This window comes from Salvelinus sp. IW2-2015, unplaced genomic scaffold (assembly GCF_002910315.2).
Source record: "Salvelinus sp. IW2-2015 unplaced genomic scaffold, ASM291031v2 Un_scaffold1577, whole genome shotgun sequence".
Lineage (NCBI taxonomy): Eukaryota > Metazoa > Chordata > Actinopteri > Salmoniformes > Salmonidae > Salvelinus > Salvelinus sp. IW2-2015.
In genome coordinates this window covers 63,121-80,167 of record NW_019943004.1, presented here as the reverse complement: position 1 = coordinate 80,167, position 17,047 = coordinate 63,121, and the positions used below count along the sequence as shown (strand labels likewise).

General features: G+C 42.4%; 1 protein-coding gene across 1 annotated transcript in view; it reads left to right on the top strand.

Moving 5' to 3' along the window:
- Positions 1-17,047, top strand: part of LOC112071308 (arf-GAP with Rho-GAP domain, ANK repeat and PH domain-containing protein 2-like) — a 149,494-nt gene that overhangs the window by 117,414 nt on the left and 15,033 nt on the right. The window contains 4 exon segments of the mRNA XM_070439339.1: positions 700-777; positions 6,714-6,788; positions 7,789-7,906; positions 16,587-16,715. Coding sequence (XP_070295440.1) covers positions 700-777; positions 6,714-6,788; positions 7,789-7,906; positions 16,587-16,715 — 400 coding nt within the window.

Sequence of the window (17,047 nt, the reverse complement as noted above, 5' to 3'; positions counted from 1 at the left end):
GTGAGGTCTACACTAACCAGGACTTCTGAAACTCTAAACAGTGAGTGTCTGAAAACATTGATAGTCTGACACTAAACCAGTGAGGTCTGAAACTTAACCATGTGGTGGTCTAAACCTTAAACAGTTGAGTGTCTGAAAACTTAAACCAGTGAGTGTCTGACACTATAAACCATGATGTGTCTGAAACTAAACCATTGAGTGTCTGAAACTTAAACAGACTGAGTGTCTGGAACTTAAACCAGTGAGTGTGTCTGAAAACTTAAACCAGTGAGTGTCTGAAACTTAAGCCAGTGAGTGTCTGAAAACTTAAAGCCAGTGAGTGTCTGACACTAAACCAGTGAGTGTCTGAAACTTAAACCACGTGATGGTGTCTGAAACTTAAACCAGTTAGTGTCTGAACTAAGCCAGTGAGTGTCTGAACTTAAGCCAAGTTGGAGTGTCTGAAACTTAAACCAGTAGAGTGTCTGAAAACTCTAAACCAGTGAATGTCTGAACGTTAAAACATGAGTTTTAAGTTTCAGAGCGTTCTTATGTCACACTAATTCTTTCCGGAACCCTGGCTCCTCTCTTTTTCCCACCTAGAGGAGGACGTTCTTCATTCATCCCTCCGTTCACCTTACCATTCATCTTCCATTCCCTTAATCATTGGGAATGCTGCGTCTGTTCGCATGGATGTGTGTGTGTGTGTGTATTACCCAGGTCAACGAGGACCAACTCAAGCAGATGGAGAGTGAGAACAGTTTCATCACACGATGGAACGACAAGAAAGACACCATAGTAAGTCAACCTGTTTAGCTTCACTGACAAACACAATCAGACCTCTGGACCGCTTTGTGTGTGTGTGTGTTAGCTGAGCTCTAAGGTCGGAAATGCATTTTAACTGTTGTGTGTGTGTGTGTGTGTATTACCCAGGTCAACGAGGACCAACTCAAGCAGATGGAGAGTGAGAACAGTTTCATCACACGATGGAACGACAAGAAAGACACCATAGTAAGTCAACCTGTTTAGCTTCACTGACAAACACAATCAGACCTCTGGACCGCTTTGTGTGTGTGTGTGTTAGCTGAGCTCTAAGGTCGGAAATGCATTTTAACTGTCTTCCTGTTATGTAATGATTGAGGGAGGGAGGGTGTTGTTTGGACGGAGTCAGAGGGCAATGAGAGGGTTTGTATGACTGTTCACCTTTATAACTGTCTGCTACTTTATGCCTGGACGCATGCGCTGCAGGAAACCATTTGTTCAGATAACCTGGAAAACAAATTAATCTTCAAACCTTATGCTGCCTGCTGACGTTGAAGTGTTTGTACAAAGTGTTGAAAGTGGTTGAACAGTGTTGAAAGTGGTTGTTTTTCCCCCCCCCCTCCTTAAGTTGGTTTCCAGAGGCTGTCAGAATGAATCTGGCCAATTGAACTAAAAGGTTAACGCTATTGTGGGAAAATTGCCCCCTGAAAAACGCAAGAGAGCTAGACAAATGTCTCATGTACTAAAAGTGGAGGTTTTTAGTAACCTGGTAACATGATTGAGAGACCAGGGGAAAGAGGAAAATAGACGTATCAGATATTCAATTTAAAGCTTTTAGGAAAGACTGGCTCTCTCAGGGAGGGCGAGGAATTTAAGGCTAGCTCTAACATGTGGTGGTGTTCATTGTTAGTGGCTTGCTGTGCAGCAGCGTGATTAGCCTAGTGCCTAGCCTAGCACCTGTTAGCTCAGGCTGTTGGGTTAGCTCTTAGAGTGGAGGGTACACACACACACACCCACTAGGCTTGAGCAATGTCCTTTTTCTTCCCCCTCCCCCTCTTTTCTTTCCGTTATTTTCTCCTCGACTTCATGCGTCAGAAAGCACTTTAAGTTCGAGTGAGGGCGCCAGCAAAACAACCCTCTTTGTTTTCTTTCCTCCCTCGTTCTCTCGTCTCTGGCTGAGTTAACTCGATAAAGGTGGGCAGACATATTTTTACTGGCAATTTGACTGGTGAACTCATGTCTACACTCCCAATGGCTGCCTGGTATTGTGACGCAATAATTGCCATGGTATTTTGGTATGTTCTATCAACTGGTGCTGGATTGCCATGGTAATGTAGAATGTTCTACCAACTGAAGCTGGGTTGCCATGGTAATGTAGAATGTTCTATCAACTGGTGCTGGATTGCCATGGTAATGTAGAATGTTCTACCAACTGAAGCTGGGTTGCCATGGTAATGTAGAATGTTCATTCAACTGAGGCTGGATTGCCATGGTAATGTAGAATGTTCTACCAACTGAGGCTGGATTGCCATGGTAATGTAGAATGTTCATTCAACTGAGGCTGGATTGCCATGGTAATGTAGAATGTTCATTCAACTGAGGCTGGATTGCCATGGTAATGTAGAATGTTCACTCAAATGGTTCTAACTGATGTGGCTCATAAAAATTGTTGACTCAACAAATCACAGCACACCTGCTTTTACTTCCTGGCATCGGTACACTCAAAATGTCTGCCAGTCCACCCATTTTGTTATCATTCACTTGAAACACCCTTTCTATCCATTCTTACTTCTATGGCTAAACTCTGCCTATTCATTATGATATACTGTACGTTTACATTTGGCATTTTAATCATTTAGCAGATGCTCTTACGCAGAGCGACTTACAGTAACGAGTACATATATCTCCATACTTTTTTGTACTGTTCCTCTGTGGGAATCAAACCCACAACCCTGGTGTTGCAAGCACCATGCTCTACCAACTGAGCCACATGGGACCTGTGTGCTTATCCTTCACTTCAATCTACTGTGACCTTCCCGTTTCCTGTGGAGAGGAAGGAATAAGAACCACGATGCATAGAAACACCTCTAAACCTTTCTCTTCCTCTCTCGTTTCCACAGCTGAGAGTGATTGTTGTCAAGACAAACTGAAGTGTGCTTTAACTGGGGGCCAAGACTCAGCATTTCAAAATGTCCGTCACACATGGACTGTATAGTTATCAGGGCAATTGATGGAAGTGGTTTAATGTGTGGTACTGTCTCAACCAGCTGCATAAGTAAGTGGTAATCAACGAGGGGCTATGCGTTCTATGGAAACTATTGAACAACGTGAAAGGTGTGTTTCACAACGTGCTAGCGGAATGGAACTGACCTTGCATGCAGATGCATCATTTTTCAATGAACACATGGAGCCCAGAGTTGATTATCCCTTTCATGTCATCTATATAATTTAACACATTTGCCACTAGATATGTGTTCATTTGTCGGTAGAAATGTGTTCAACATCCACTGAAGTAGCTAGCAAGTTTTCTTCCGGAAACTTCTGGAAGATTGCCCATTATTTAGTTTTTCTAGCGACCCAGAAAACGGAGGCAGTGGAAGAACCCATTCAAGCAAGTAAATATATTTTGATAATGATAAAACACGATGTATTATTAGCTCGCTTTCCACAGAAACATAGTGTGCAGGCTAACTCCAATGTGCTGCTCTCGTAATGTTAGCTAGCTAACTTTACATACTGTATAGCTAGCAATGTAAATCAAATATCACCAGCTTGCTAACTTCATATTAGCTGGTTAGTTATCTTGATATATTTATCATTGTAACTCCAAATGCATTTGTATATAGGTAGCTAGCTAACAGCAATGGAAGAGTGTGAAAGGATTAGCTAATGTTAGCACTTCCAGCTGTCAGAGAAGGGAGAGTAGGGGGGGGATATACCCTCTGAATAGGGGGGATATACATGTTTACTTAGTTCACCTTTATTTACATTTGTGGGAGTACATTATGAACCTATTCTCCAGGTCCAGTCCCTAGCGAGGAAAAACTGAGGACAGAGAGATATAGCAACATAATATTCAGGGCTGTCTAATTTGATTATAATGAAGACTGTTTCTTTTGTGATGTTGTCTGTCCTCAGATACAGAGAGCCGTAAAACCCTGTCTGCAGATGAAGAAGTCCTAATGAATGTCCCGAGAAAAAAAGGGTACATCCTAGTATACCATGGAATATGCATACCTAGCTATGTTAGCACATTTTGTAAACCTAAATACAGTTTAAAAGTCACACACAATGTATAATCCTATTACGACTGGAGCAGACCAACCCTGCTGGGTGTTGCACGCTTCTGTTCCAACCCAGCACTAACACACCTGATTCAATGTATCAAACCTAATTAGTTAATAATCAATTATGATAATAATGGGCTGGAACAGACGTCTTCTTAATCAGTAGATCAGGGATCAGTGGAGCGATGTTGTAAATTTCTGGTATGGACTTATTTTATTATACCTGAAGCGATATTTTAGTAAAAAAAAATCTAACCTTTACATATGAGTTAGCTTACTTGTAGACTTTGGAATTATATGAAATAGTAATTTATTTGAAGTTAAGTGTTTGAACTTGTTTTAATTGTTAACTTAACTATTATTTGGGATGAACTAGTGTTGATGTTGATTAATAATCATGTCATGATCCTGCAATAAAGAGAGGAAGGGAATATGTCTCTAATTTGTCTGTGTTTCTGTGTTGTATTATTAGATTATAACTATTTTGTCAAGATGTCAGCCATGTGAACCCATTTTGCAGCTGATAATGGCATGTAATGCCAATGCTGCCATAGGCCTACAGTTTTTTTGGGGGTGGAGAACATATAGCTGAACAATATGTAAACAATGTGTGTGAGTTAAGCTTGTCTCTGCTTCAGATGCTCATTGTCAAGGGGTGCATTGCAAATGCCCATAAGACTAATGCCATCATACTGTAGGCCAGTGGATCCCAACTCCGGTCCTCAAGTACCCCCAACAGCACAGTTGGATTGTAGCCCCGGACAAACACACTTTTGTCTGGATTCAACTTGTCAACTAATCATCAGGCCCCAAATAATGAATTGGGTATGTTTGTCCGGGGCTACAACACAAATCTGTGCTGTTGGGGGTAGTCAAGGACCGGATTATACGGCTTTTAGCCAATCAGCATTCATAATTATATTATTAGAAATTATAAACTGGTGGTTCTAGCCCTGAATGCTGATTGGCTGACACCCGTGGTATATCAGACCCTATACCACGGGTATGACCAAAACAATATATTTTTACTGTTCAAATTACGTTGCTAACCAGTTTATAATATGTAAGGCATCTCAGGGGTTTGTGGTGTACTGTATGGCCAATAAACCATGGCGATTGGCTCTATCCAGGCACTCCGTGCTGCATAACCAGTTCATGATAGCATTAAGGCATCTCGGGGGTTTGTGGTATATGGCCAATATACCATGGTGAATGGCCATATCCAGGTACTCCGTGTTGCGTCGTGCGTAAGAACAGCCCTTAGACATGGTGTATTGGCCTTATACCACACCCCCTCTGGCCTTATTCTTCTCTACTTCCTGTTCTCCCCCTCTCCATCCCTCTGTCATTCCCTGCACCAGCTTCCACCATCTCCTCTTCAGTGTTTGTCTCCTCTTTCCTCTCCTTAGTTCTGCTAATGGAACAGCTCTTTGTCTGTGGGCTGTAATCTCTTCCGGTGTGGAACACATGCACGCACTCATGCGCACGCACGCACACACACACACACACACACACACACACACACACACACACACACACACACACACACACACACACACACACACACACACGACTCTACCTGTTATAATGACGACATGTCATAGGCCAACTTATTATTTTTTCCTGTGCAGCCCGGCCATTGTCATGGCATTTGTCTTTCCCAAGATCTCTCCGTCAAGTATGACCTTCATGCCACAACTTCTCACATTCCGCTTGTTTACAATATTTTCTCTCTGGCTTACTGTTGTTGAAGACATCATAGGTTGTTTAGTTCAAAGTTGAGAAGAAATGTTTCCTAGGATGGCAGACTTTTCACTTTTGTCTCAGAAGTTGGTTTGCTCATGATAACCCGATCTTACTTTTTTTTTGTGAAGTGAGAGAACAGAGGACAAGGACAGAGACATAATGTATATGACTCTTGATGCAATGTCACTTTGTGTCCAATGTCCCTTTGTGTCCAATGTCCCTTTGTGTCCAATGGCCTCTCTGCTGTTGTATTACAATGCCGGAGCAAGGTTGAAGGGAAATTAAGAGAAGTGTCAGCTGTGATAGTCTGCAGGTTCCCAAGGACTTCTCCAAAGCCTCTTGCGTATGTTTAAGAATCTCTGTATGTGGCCGATTACAGTATGTTACCTTAATGGTATAGAACAGACCGGATTCTCACAGATTGAAAAATACATTTGTCCCAGTGTTAAATCTAAAATAATATCAAAGTCCTAAGAGGAGTATCATTACTTGATCTACATGCTTCAGATTTCCACACAGACATTCCATTGACTCCAAATCACGAATCAAAGGTCAGAGTTAGCTCAAGTTAATATTCATCCCTGATTGAGAGACTGAACACTTGATTGGGATATTATAAAGTTTGGCAGAAATGTTGACTACATTAGAAGCCCTTACCCCCCCTTTCCACCTCTCTGACTTCCTCTGGCTTGCTTCCCTCATTCTGCCAAAACATCGCATCAATTAAAAGCACTATATTTAGTTTTGCCTGTAGCTCAGAATACGACCTCTACCACTCTCCTCAAATCGTGTAATGCTTCCCTTGGTTCCCTCTGTTTAGGCTCAGGCCACACCGAGGTGGGAATTCAGAACAAAAGCCAATTAATCCGAATGTTGTGTTTTTTCTTTCTCCTCTGTTTCTCTCTCTCTTTCTCTCCCTCTTTCTCTCCTTCTATTTAGTTCTCTCCGGCCGGGGACTTGATCTTTGAGGTGTACCTGGAGAGGAGGGAGCCGGAGAACTGCTGCTTAATCAAGGTAAAGGTGTGTGTGTGTGAATGTGAATGGTGTGGTATGTGTTGTGTATGTGTATGTGTGTGTGTGTGTGTTGTGTGTGTGTGTGTGTGTGTGTGTGTGTGTGTGTGTGTGTGTTGTGTGTGTGTGTGTGTGTGTGTGTGTGTGTGTGTGTGTGTGTGTGTGTGTGTGTGTGTGTTGTGTGGTAAAGGGTGAGAAAGAGGGGAGTGTATAAGTTGGAGGGAGAGAGCGAGGGATAAAGGGAGTAGAAGGAAAAGGTGGAGGTAGTGTAATGGGGTCTGGGGGAGTTAGAGGTACAGAGCAAGGGATAGATGGAATAGAGAGAGAGAGGGAGTGGAGAAGTGGAGGGCGTGATAGAATAGGGCCGAGACGTTGGTGGTTAAACCTGATGGGATTACTGCCACCGAAATAAATCAAAAGCGAGCTAATCAAAGACACTTCTGATATAATTGTTTGAGTAATTGCGTTTAATCAGAGGCATTGGTAAGCTGCAGGTAATGGATTTATTTTGCAGGTGTGGAACAGCAGTGGGTTGGAAAAGGGGGGGGGGGTGTAAGAGTGGACTGTTTTACGACTCACTGCGACATTAACAGTTATTTTCTTCTCTCTTGAGTCATGCTTGTTCTTTACTTTCTGTTCACCTCTACACTATGATTACAGAATAGTTTCTGTGCAGACTCTTTCACAAACAGAGGTAGAGTTTTGTGTTCTCCATTTCCAGACTGCAAGTGAGGGAAAATCTTTGACCGTGATACAAATGCCCAACCTTTCGTCCAGTCCCTAATTATCTGATGTGGATAGCTAACATGCAGGGTTGCAGCCATTCTATTTAAATGTATTCAATTCAGCAAGTTAATGGACCTTCCATTTTAAGAATGTACTGTGATTTCAGTTCACTTCCTGGGTGAATTTAAATGGACTGCAATGGAAATTAACCCAGTCCTGCTAAGATGTGATTGTTTCCTCTCCTCTCTCTAACATCTTTGTGGTTGTGTTGTGGTAGTTGTCTCCTACCATGAGGTCAGACGAGCTGGCAGAGTCCACGCTGGTTACGAGGAACGTGGTCACGAACCCGGTCGACCTCTGGACCACGTTCGAGGTCATTGAGAACGGAGAACTGGGTATGTGACAACAAAGAGATGATCAACTGGTCATTAATGCTACATAGAAGCTGTGGAGACAGCATTTCTTTCATGTCTCCAGAGGGAAGGTTTCTGAAGTCAGAAAAACATGGGGTTTCACGAATAGCGAAGGTTGGATAAATGAAATATGTAAATATGTAGACAGTGCTGTAAATAATATCGGGAAGAAGGGAAATAACTTCGCTTATTCCCTCTCGACATTTTTTCAAACTTTTCAAATCAAATCAAATTGTATTGGTCACATACACATGGTTAGCAGATGTTAATATGAGTGTAGCGAAATGCTTGTGCTTCTGGTTCCGACCATGTAGTAATATCTAACAAGTAATCTAACAGTTCCCCAACAACTACCTAATACACACATCTAAAGGGGGTGAATGAGAATATGTATGTATGTATAAATATATGGATGAGTGATGGCCGAGCGGCATAGGCAAGGTGCAGTAGATGGTATGAAATAGATGGTAATGTTAGATATGTAAACATGATTAAAGTGATATTATTTAAAGTGACTTGTGATCCATTTGTTAAAGTGGCCAGTGATTGGGTCTCAATGTAGGCAGCAGCCTCTGAGTTAGTGATGGCTGTTTAGCAGTGTGATGGCCTTGAGATAGAAACTGTTTTTCAGTCTCTCGGTCCCAGCTTTGATGCACCTGTACTGACCTCGCCTTCTGGATGATAGCGGGGTGAACAGGCAGTGGCCCGGGTGGTTGTTGTCCTTGATGATCTTTTTGACCTTTCTGTGACATCGGGTGGTGTAGGTGTCCTGGAGGGCAGGTAGTTTACCCCCGGTGATGTGTTGTGCAGACTGCACCACCCTCTGGAGAGCCTTGCGGTTGACGGCGGTGCAGTTGCCGTAGCAGGTTCTGATACAGCCCGACAGGATGCTTTCGATTGTGGATCTGTAAAAGTTAGTCAAGGTTTTGGGTGACAAGCCAAATTTCTTCAGCCTCCTGAGGTTGAAGAGGCGCTGTTATGCCACACATTTCAGTTTGTCGTTGATGTGTACACCGAGGAACTTAAACATTTCCACTTTCTCCACTGCTGTCCCTTCGATGTGGATCATCTACTTAGTTTTGTTGACGTTGAGTGAGAGGTTGTTTGCCTGACACCACACTCCGAGTGCCCTCACCTCCTCCCTGTAGGCTGTCTCGTCGTTGTAGGTAATTAAGCCTGCTACTGTTGTGCCTTCTGCAAACTTGATGATTGAGTTGGAGGCGTGCATGGCCCTGCAGTCGTGGTTGAAAAGGGAGTGTAGGAGGGGGCTGAGCACGCGCCCTTGTGGGTCCCCAGTGTTGAGGATCAGCGAGGTGGAGATGTTGTTTCCTACCTTCACCACCTGGGGGTGGCCCGTCAGAAAGTCCAGGACCCAATTGCACAGGGTGGGGTTGAAGCCCAGGGCTTCCAGCATTCTTACAGTGGTTCCTCCTTTAAAAGTTGCGAGCTACAGCGCGGGACATAGAGGTACCCAGCGTCACGGCGTCATTGCTCCAGACCACCACAAGGGGGAGTTAGAGGTACCCAGCGTCACGGCTTCATTGCTCCAGACCACCACAAGGGAGAGTTAGAGCACTCATTATGCATTTGAGTCCCAAGGTTTTTATTTGACCAATCATATCGAATGGTTCCAATGACGAATTTCACACGGGCCACCCATCCCCGATGACTTCAGCAAAGATGGCTGACAAAACATTACGGGGAAGCAAATGTATGTAGTTATAACGTCATAACGAGTCAAGCAAAAAAATTACAATTGTGGAGGAATATGTTAGTTAATGTAGAGACAAACGATTGTGAATTTTTTTTGTCATAAAGTTAATTTACGAAAATCGCTATTTAGCAAGTTTTTTTTCACCCATATCCAATACCAGGTGTATCAAACCCATGCATTATAGCAAGCAGGGAGCAGGTTTCGAACCCTGAACATTCTAGCCCAAAGTCCAGCACGCTAACGACTGTGCCCAAATGTATTAATTGGGGTTGGTGCCGATTGTGGCTAAAAACACTTTGTCAATTGGAATTTTTTTACGTGGGAAGGGGGAAAATCACGATTATTAGTTTTTCACAAGCATAGCTGGATGAGCTATTAGCTGAACAATATACTATTCAACCTTTACTAAAGAATTGTCTAATAGCCGAGCTACAGTTGAAGTTGGAAGTTTACATACACTTAGGTTGGAGTCATTAAAACTTGTTTTTCAACCACTCCACACATTTCTTGTTAACAAACTATAGTTTTGGCAAGTCAGTTTGGACATCTACTTTGTGCATGACACAAGTCATTTTTTCAACAATTGTTTACAGACATATTATTTAACTTATAATTCACTGTATCACAATTCCAGTGGGTCAGAAGTATACATACACTAAGTCGACTGTGCCTTTAAACAGCTTGGAAAATTCCAGAAAATTATGTCATGGCTTTATAAGCTTCTGATAGGCTAATTGACATCATTTGAGTCAATTGGAGGTGTACCTGTGGATGTATTTCAAGGCCTACCTTCAAACTCAGTGCCTCTTTGCTTGACATCATGGGAAAATCAAAACAAATCAGCCAAAAACTGGAAACCTCCACAAGTCTGGTTCATCCTTGGGAGCAATTTCCAAATGCCTGAAGGTACCACGTTCATCTGTACAAACAATAGTACGCAAGAATAAACACCATGGGACCACGCAGCCGTCATACAGCTCAGGAAGGAGATGCGTTCTGTCTCCTAGAGATGAACATACTTTGGTGTGAAAGGTTCAAATCAATCCCAGAACAACAGCAAAGGACCTTGTGAAGATGCTGGAGGAAAGAGGTACAAAAGTATCATTATCCACAGTAAAATGAGTCCTATATCGACATAACCTGAAATTCCGCTCAGCAAAACCTGAAAGACCACTGAAAACTCAAAACCTGAAAACCTGAAAGACCACTGCTCCAAAATCACCATAAAATAGCCAGACTACAGTTTGCAACTGCACATGGGAACAAAGATCGTACTTTTTGGAGAAATATCCTCTGGTCTGATGAAACAAAAATAGAACTGTTTGGAGGAAAAGGAGGATGCTTGCAAGCCGAAGAACATCACCTCAACTGGGGTAGTTATGGATCCATAACTACATCAACATCTGCATTTTGAAGATGTTTTTTTTTTGTCATTATTTTATTAACCAAATGTGTTTATTTGTTTATTAGGCTACTGTACTCTACAATACATACTGTAGTTAACATGGGACTCTTTCAAAATGCAGATGTTGATGTAGTTATGGATCCATAACAAATTACTATGGGAATAAATATCACTGATTTACAGAAATATTGTAACAAAGTTGTCTAATGAAGGCAAACAATGTAGAATCCTCCAATCCTGTTGCCTACTCCCGACCGTCACATTGTACAGCGCCATATTTTCCATTCCATCCTAACGGAAACACTGAGGGTTTCGTTTTTCATTTTTCTCTGAATAGAAACACCATAATATTATCAAATTAATTAAGCCACATATCTTAAAATCAATCCCATATAGTATGTTATTACAAAAAAGGTTTTAAATTCTCTGGTAATGCCAATACGGAATACGATCAAATTCTTCTCAAAGATGCCCTAGGGTGGTCAAACTAGCAATAACTTGCAATAACAGAAAAATTGTCTGAGAATGAAATGATGTGCCACAGAATGCTGCGGCAGCATGCAAGGTGTGCCACCGTATGATGCAACTTTTAAAGGAGGAACCACTGTACATAGCTATTCTTCTAGTCCAGATGGGATAGGGCAGTGTGCAGTGTGATGGTGATTGCATCATCTGTGGACCTGTTAGGGCGGTGTGCAAACTGAAGTGGGTCTAGGGTGGCCTGTAAGGTGGAGGTGATATGATCCTTGACTAGTCTCTCAAATCCCTTCATGATGACAGAAGAGAGTACTACGGGGTGGTAGTCATTTAGTTCAGTTATCTTTGCCTTCTTGGGTACAGGAACAATGGCGGCCACCTTAAAGCATATGGGGACATTAAACTGGGAAAGGGAGAGATTGAATATGTCAGTAAACACACCAGCCAGCTTGTCTGCGCATGATCTGAGGACGCGGCTAGGGATGCCGTCTGGGTCAGCAGCCTTGCGAGGGTTAACACGTTTAAATGTTTTACTCACGTCGGCCACGGAGAAGGAGAGGGGGGGGGGGGGCGCAGTTATTGTTAGCGGGCTGCGACGGTGGCGCTGTATTATCCTCGCAGCGGGTAAAGAAGGTGTTTAGTTTGTCTGGAAGCGTGACGTCGGTGTCTGTGACATGGCTGGTTTCATTTTTGTAGTCCGTGATTTCCTGTTGACCCTTCCACGTACGTCTCGTGTCTGAGCCGTTGAATTGCGATTCCACTTTGTACCTGTACCAGCATTTCGCTTGTTTGATTGCCTTGCGGAGGGAATAACTACGCTGTTTATATTCAGCCATTTTCCCAAACCTCTTTCCATGGTTAATGCGGTGGTTTGCGCTTTCAGTTTTGCGCGAATGCTGCAATCTTTCCACGGTTTCTGGTTAGGGTAGGTTTTAATAGTCACAGTGGGTAAAACATCTCCAATGCACTTTCTTATAAATTCACTCACAGAGTCAACGTATAGGTTGATGTTATTCTCTGAGGCTGACTGGAACATATTCCAGTCCACGTGATCTAAACAATCTTGAAGCGTGGATTCCGATTGGTCAGACCAGCGTTGAATGGTTCTAGTCACTGGTACATCCTATTTGAGTTCCTGCCTATAAGACAGTAGGAGCAAGATGGCGTTGTGGTCGGATTTGTCGAATGGAGTTAGAGTAGCAGTGGTCGAGTGTATTACCCCTACATGTAGTGCAATCAATATGCTGATAGAATTTAGGTAACCTTGTTCTCAAAACAGCTAAAATAAATGCAGCCTCAGGTTATATGGTTTCCAGTTTACATAGAGTCCTGTGAAGTTCCTTTAGTGCCATCTTGGTGTCTGCTTGAGGGGGAATGTACACAGCTGTGACGATAACTAACGAGAATTATCTTGGAAGGTAATATGGCAGGCATTTGATTGTGAGGAATTCTAGGTTGGGTGAGCAGAAGGACTTGAGTTCCTGTATGTTGTTATGATTACACCATGAGTCTTTAATCATGAAGCATACACCCCAGCCTTTCTTCTTCCCAGAGAGATGTTTATCTCTGTCGGCACGATGCATGGAGAAGCACGGTGGCTGAACCGTTGCCTTCCCGAGAGAGCCATGTTTTCGTGAAACAGAGAATGTTACAATCTCTGATGTCTCTCTGGGAGGCAACTCTTGCTCGAATTTCGTCTACCTTTTTGTCAAGAGACTGGACATTGGCGAGTAGTATACTCGGGAGCGGTGGGCGATGTGCACGTCTACGGAGCCTGATCAGGAGGCCGCTCCGTCTGCCCCTTCTGCGGTGCCGTTGTCTTGGGTCGGCTTCTGGGATTAGATCCATTGTCCTGGGTGGTGGTCCAAACAGAGGATCCGTTTCGGGAAAGTCGTGTTCCTGGTCATAATGTTGGTATGTTGACGTTGCTCTTATATCCAATAGTTCTCCCCGGCTGTATGTAATAAGACTTAAGATTTCCTGGGGTAACAATGTAAGAAATAATACATAAAAAAAAAAATACTGGATAGATTCCTAAGGACTCGAAGCGAGGCGATTATCTCTGTCGTCGCCATCTTTTCTCCTAACTGAACTGTCATCTGTTTGTACATCCAATTAGTAATGGATGTCACCTGTCTGTACATTGAATTAGAGATGGATGTCACCTGTCTGTACATTGAAATTAAGCAGATGGATATCACCTGTCTGTACATTGAATTAGAGATGGATGTCACCTGTTTGTACATCCAATTAGTAATGGATGTCACCTGTCTGTACATTGAATAAGAGATGGATGTCACCTGTTTACATCCAATTGTAATGGATGTCACCTGTCTGTACATTGAATTAGAGATGGATGTCATCTGTTTGTACATCCAATTAGTAATGGATGTCACCTGTCTGTACATTGAATTAGAGATGGATGTCACCTGTCTGTACATTGAATTAGAATGGATGTCACCTGTCTGTACATTGAATTAGAGATGGATGTCACCTGTCTGTACATTGAATTAGAGATGGATGTCACCTGTCTGTACATTGAATTAGAGATGGATGTCACCTGTCTGTACATTGAATTAGAGATGGATGTCACCTGTCTGTACATTAATTAGAATGGATGTCACCTGTCTTGTACATTGAATTAGAGATGGATGTCACCTGTTCTGTACATTGAATTAGAGATGGATGTCATCTGTCTGTACATTGAATTAGAGATGGATGTCACCTGTCTGTACATTGAATTAGTAATGGATGTCATCTGTCTGTACATTGAATTAGAATGCATGTCACCTGTCTGTACATTGAATTAGAGATGGATGTCACCTGTCTGTACATTGAATTAGAGATGGATGTCATCTGTCTGTACATTGAATTAGAGATGGATGTCACCTGTCTGTACATTGAATTAGTAATGGATGTCATCTGTCTGTATATCCAATTAGTGATAGATGGGTGTTTGACGGCCAGGACACTGTTTCAAAGGCTGTTCTCATTCAGGTCACATTTTCCTCTTCTCAAGGCATAATGATCAGAAGATTAGGCTGTTGAAGTATCTCAGTTATGAACTAGTGTATGTAGTAGCATCTCAGTAATCATGTAGTGTATGTAGTAATATCTCGGTAATGAAATAGTGTATGCAGTAATATCTCAGTAATCAACCGGTGTATGCAGTAATATCCAGTAATGAACCGGTGTAGCAGTAATATCTCAGTAATGAACCGGTGTATGCAGTATATCTCATAATGACCGGTGTATACAGTAATATCTCAGTAATGAACCGGTGTATACAGTAATATCTCAGTTATGAAACGGTGTATGCAGTAATATCTCAGTAATCAACCGGTGTATGCAGTAATATCTCAGTAATGAACCGGTGAATGCAGTAATATCTCAGTAATGAACCGGTGTATACAGTAATATCACAGTTATGAAACCGGTGTATACAGTAATATCTCAGTTATGAACCGGTGTCCGTGGCTGTAGAAGTGAAGAGATCAGCTCACCGTCATTCGGTTGATGATACTATGGTGATTCATTAATATCATCGTCGTCATACGTCATAAATTAGCCATTTCCCCTTTTCTTGAATCGCGAGTTGAGATTATTATTATACTGTAACACCTCTGCATTTAGTGGCAGGTGTTAATGATGGATATTAATTAATGGGATTATAGTTCTAGTAGCCTTAACTGGCATTGCTGTGTACTTTTTTACCAGTTCACAGAGAGTTTGCGTGTTCCCCCCCTTTCAAAGTTACCTTGGTCAGGTTTTTTCCTTTGCAAAAATAATAATAATGTGGTACACGGGGAACAGAGAGCATATTTGATGATGGTTCAACATTTTTCCCTGCTGGAGACAACAGATTTGCTATTGCGTTGGAACATCCCAGATCGCTTAACTGTTCAAAAGCTGCTGTTGTGACACATTTTATGCTAATGACTGATAAAGGGGAAAGGGGAAGAAGAGGAAGTGTAAGATAATTACGCATTTTGATGGTTAACCGTAGATAAACGGTGTTATCGGTAGCGATTGGGGAAGCTAATATTTGGGGTGTGAGAATGAGTAACTAATTCCTTTCGCCTGAGTCTGCACAGATCCCCGAGCAAAGATAAGCTACTCTGTTCTACACAAGTTACGCACCCGGGATTTTGTTTTGTTTCCCTCGGATATGAAAAACTATTAACAGGGTGTGCAGAGACTGATAGAATACAGGGGGGCGAGGGGAGGTGGGTACACGTGATTTTAGCTGATGGTATGTACTGTTACCCTGCTCACACATCAAGCAGGGTGAGGATAATAGGCCTATTTTGCACTTGAGTGTGTTTTCTAATCATGTTCAGATTTGCAGAGGATAATTTAACTACACAATTATAAAAATCGGGGAGGGAAAAACAACAACCTATTGATAATGGATTTTTTCCTGATGGCGTATTAGACAGTTATAGTTCTGTGATAATGAAGATTGTGCAATCGTTTTCTGGGAAAATGTACAGCTGAACCACATCTGTCAGGATTGTGTTGAAAACATTCTAAACTGCGAGGGTAATATTTTCAACAAACGGATTTGTTGTCTCTGTTACAGAATTGTAGACACAACACTCTGACTACCAGACACAACACACTGACTAATAGACACAACACACTGACTAGCAGACACAACACATTGAATAGCAGACACAACACACTGACTAGCAGACACAACACACTGACTTGCAGACACAACACACTGACTAGCAGACACAACACTCTGACTACCAGACACAACACTCTGACTAGCAGACACAACACAGTGACTACCAGACACAACACACTGACTAGCAGACACAACACAGTGACTACCAGACACAACACACTGACTAATAGACACAACACACTGACTAGCAGACACAACACATTGAATAGCAGACACAACACACGGACTTGTAGACACAACACTCTAACTAGCAGACACAACACAGTGACTACCAGACACAACACACTGCCTTGTAGACACAACACACTGATTAGCAGACACAACACACTGACTTGTAGACACAACACACTGATGTATTTTGTCTTTGTAACAGAACGCCCATTACACTACAAAGAGAAGGTTCTGGAGCAGGTGCTGGAGTGGAGCACTCTAGACGACCCCAGCTCCGCCTTCCTCGTCATCAAAAAGTTTGGAGAAGACAAAATGGCAGACACTCTCCCAGGTACGACATGCAGTTAGATGGATGATATCTGAAAGCACCGTCATGCTCACAATATAGCTGAGAAGGTGTCAAAGCAGCTTTTGTACTCCAGCATTTCACACTGAAAATGGCACTGATTGAGCTAACAGGCGTCTGTTTCTATGAACACAGTTTCCTTATGGAGAGAATTTTCCACACAGATACACAATACTGTACTAAAGACCTTGATGGATGCTAAGAATGAAAGACTCTCTCACTCTCTCTCTCTCACTGTCTCTCTCACTGTCTCTCTCACTCTCTCTCTCTCTCTCTCTCTCTCTCTCTCTCTCTCTCTCTCTCTCTCTCTCTCTCTC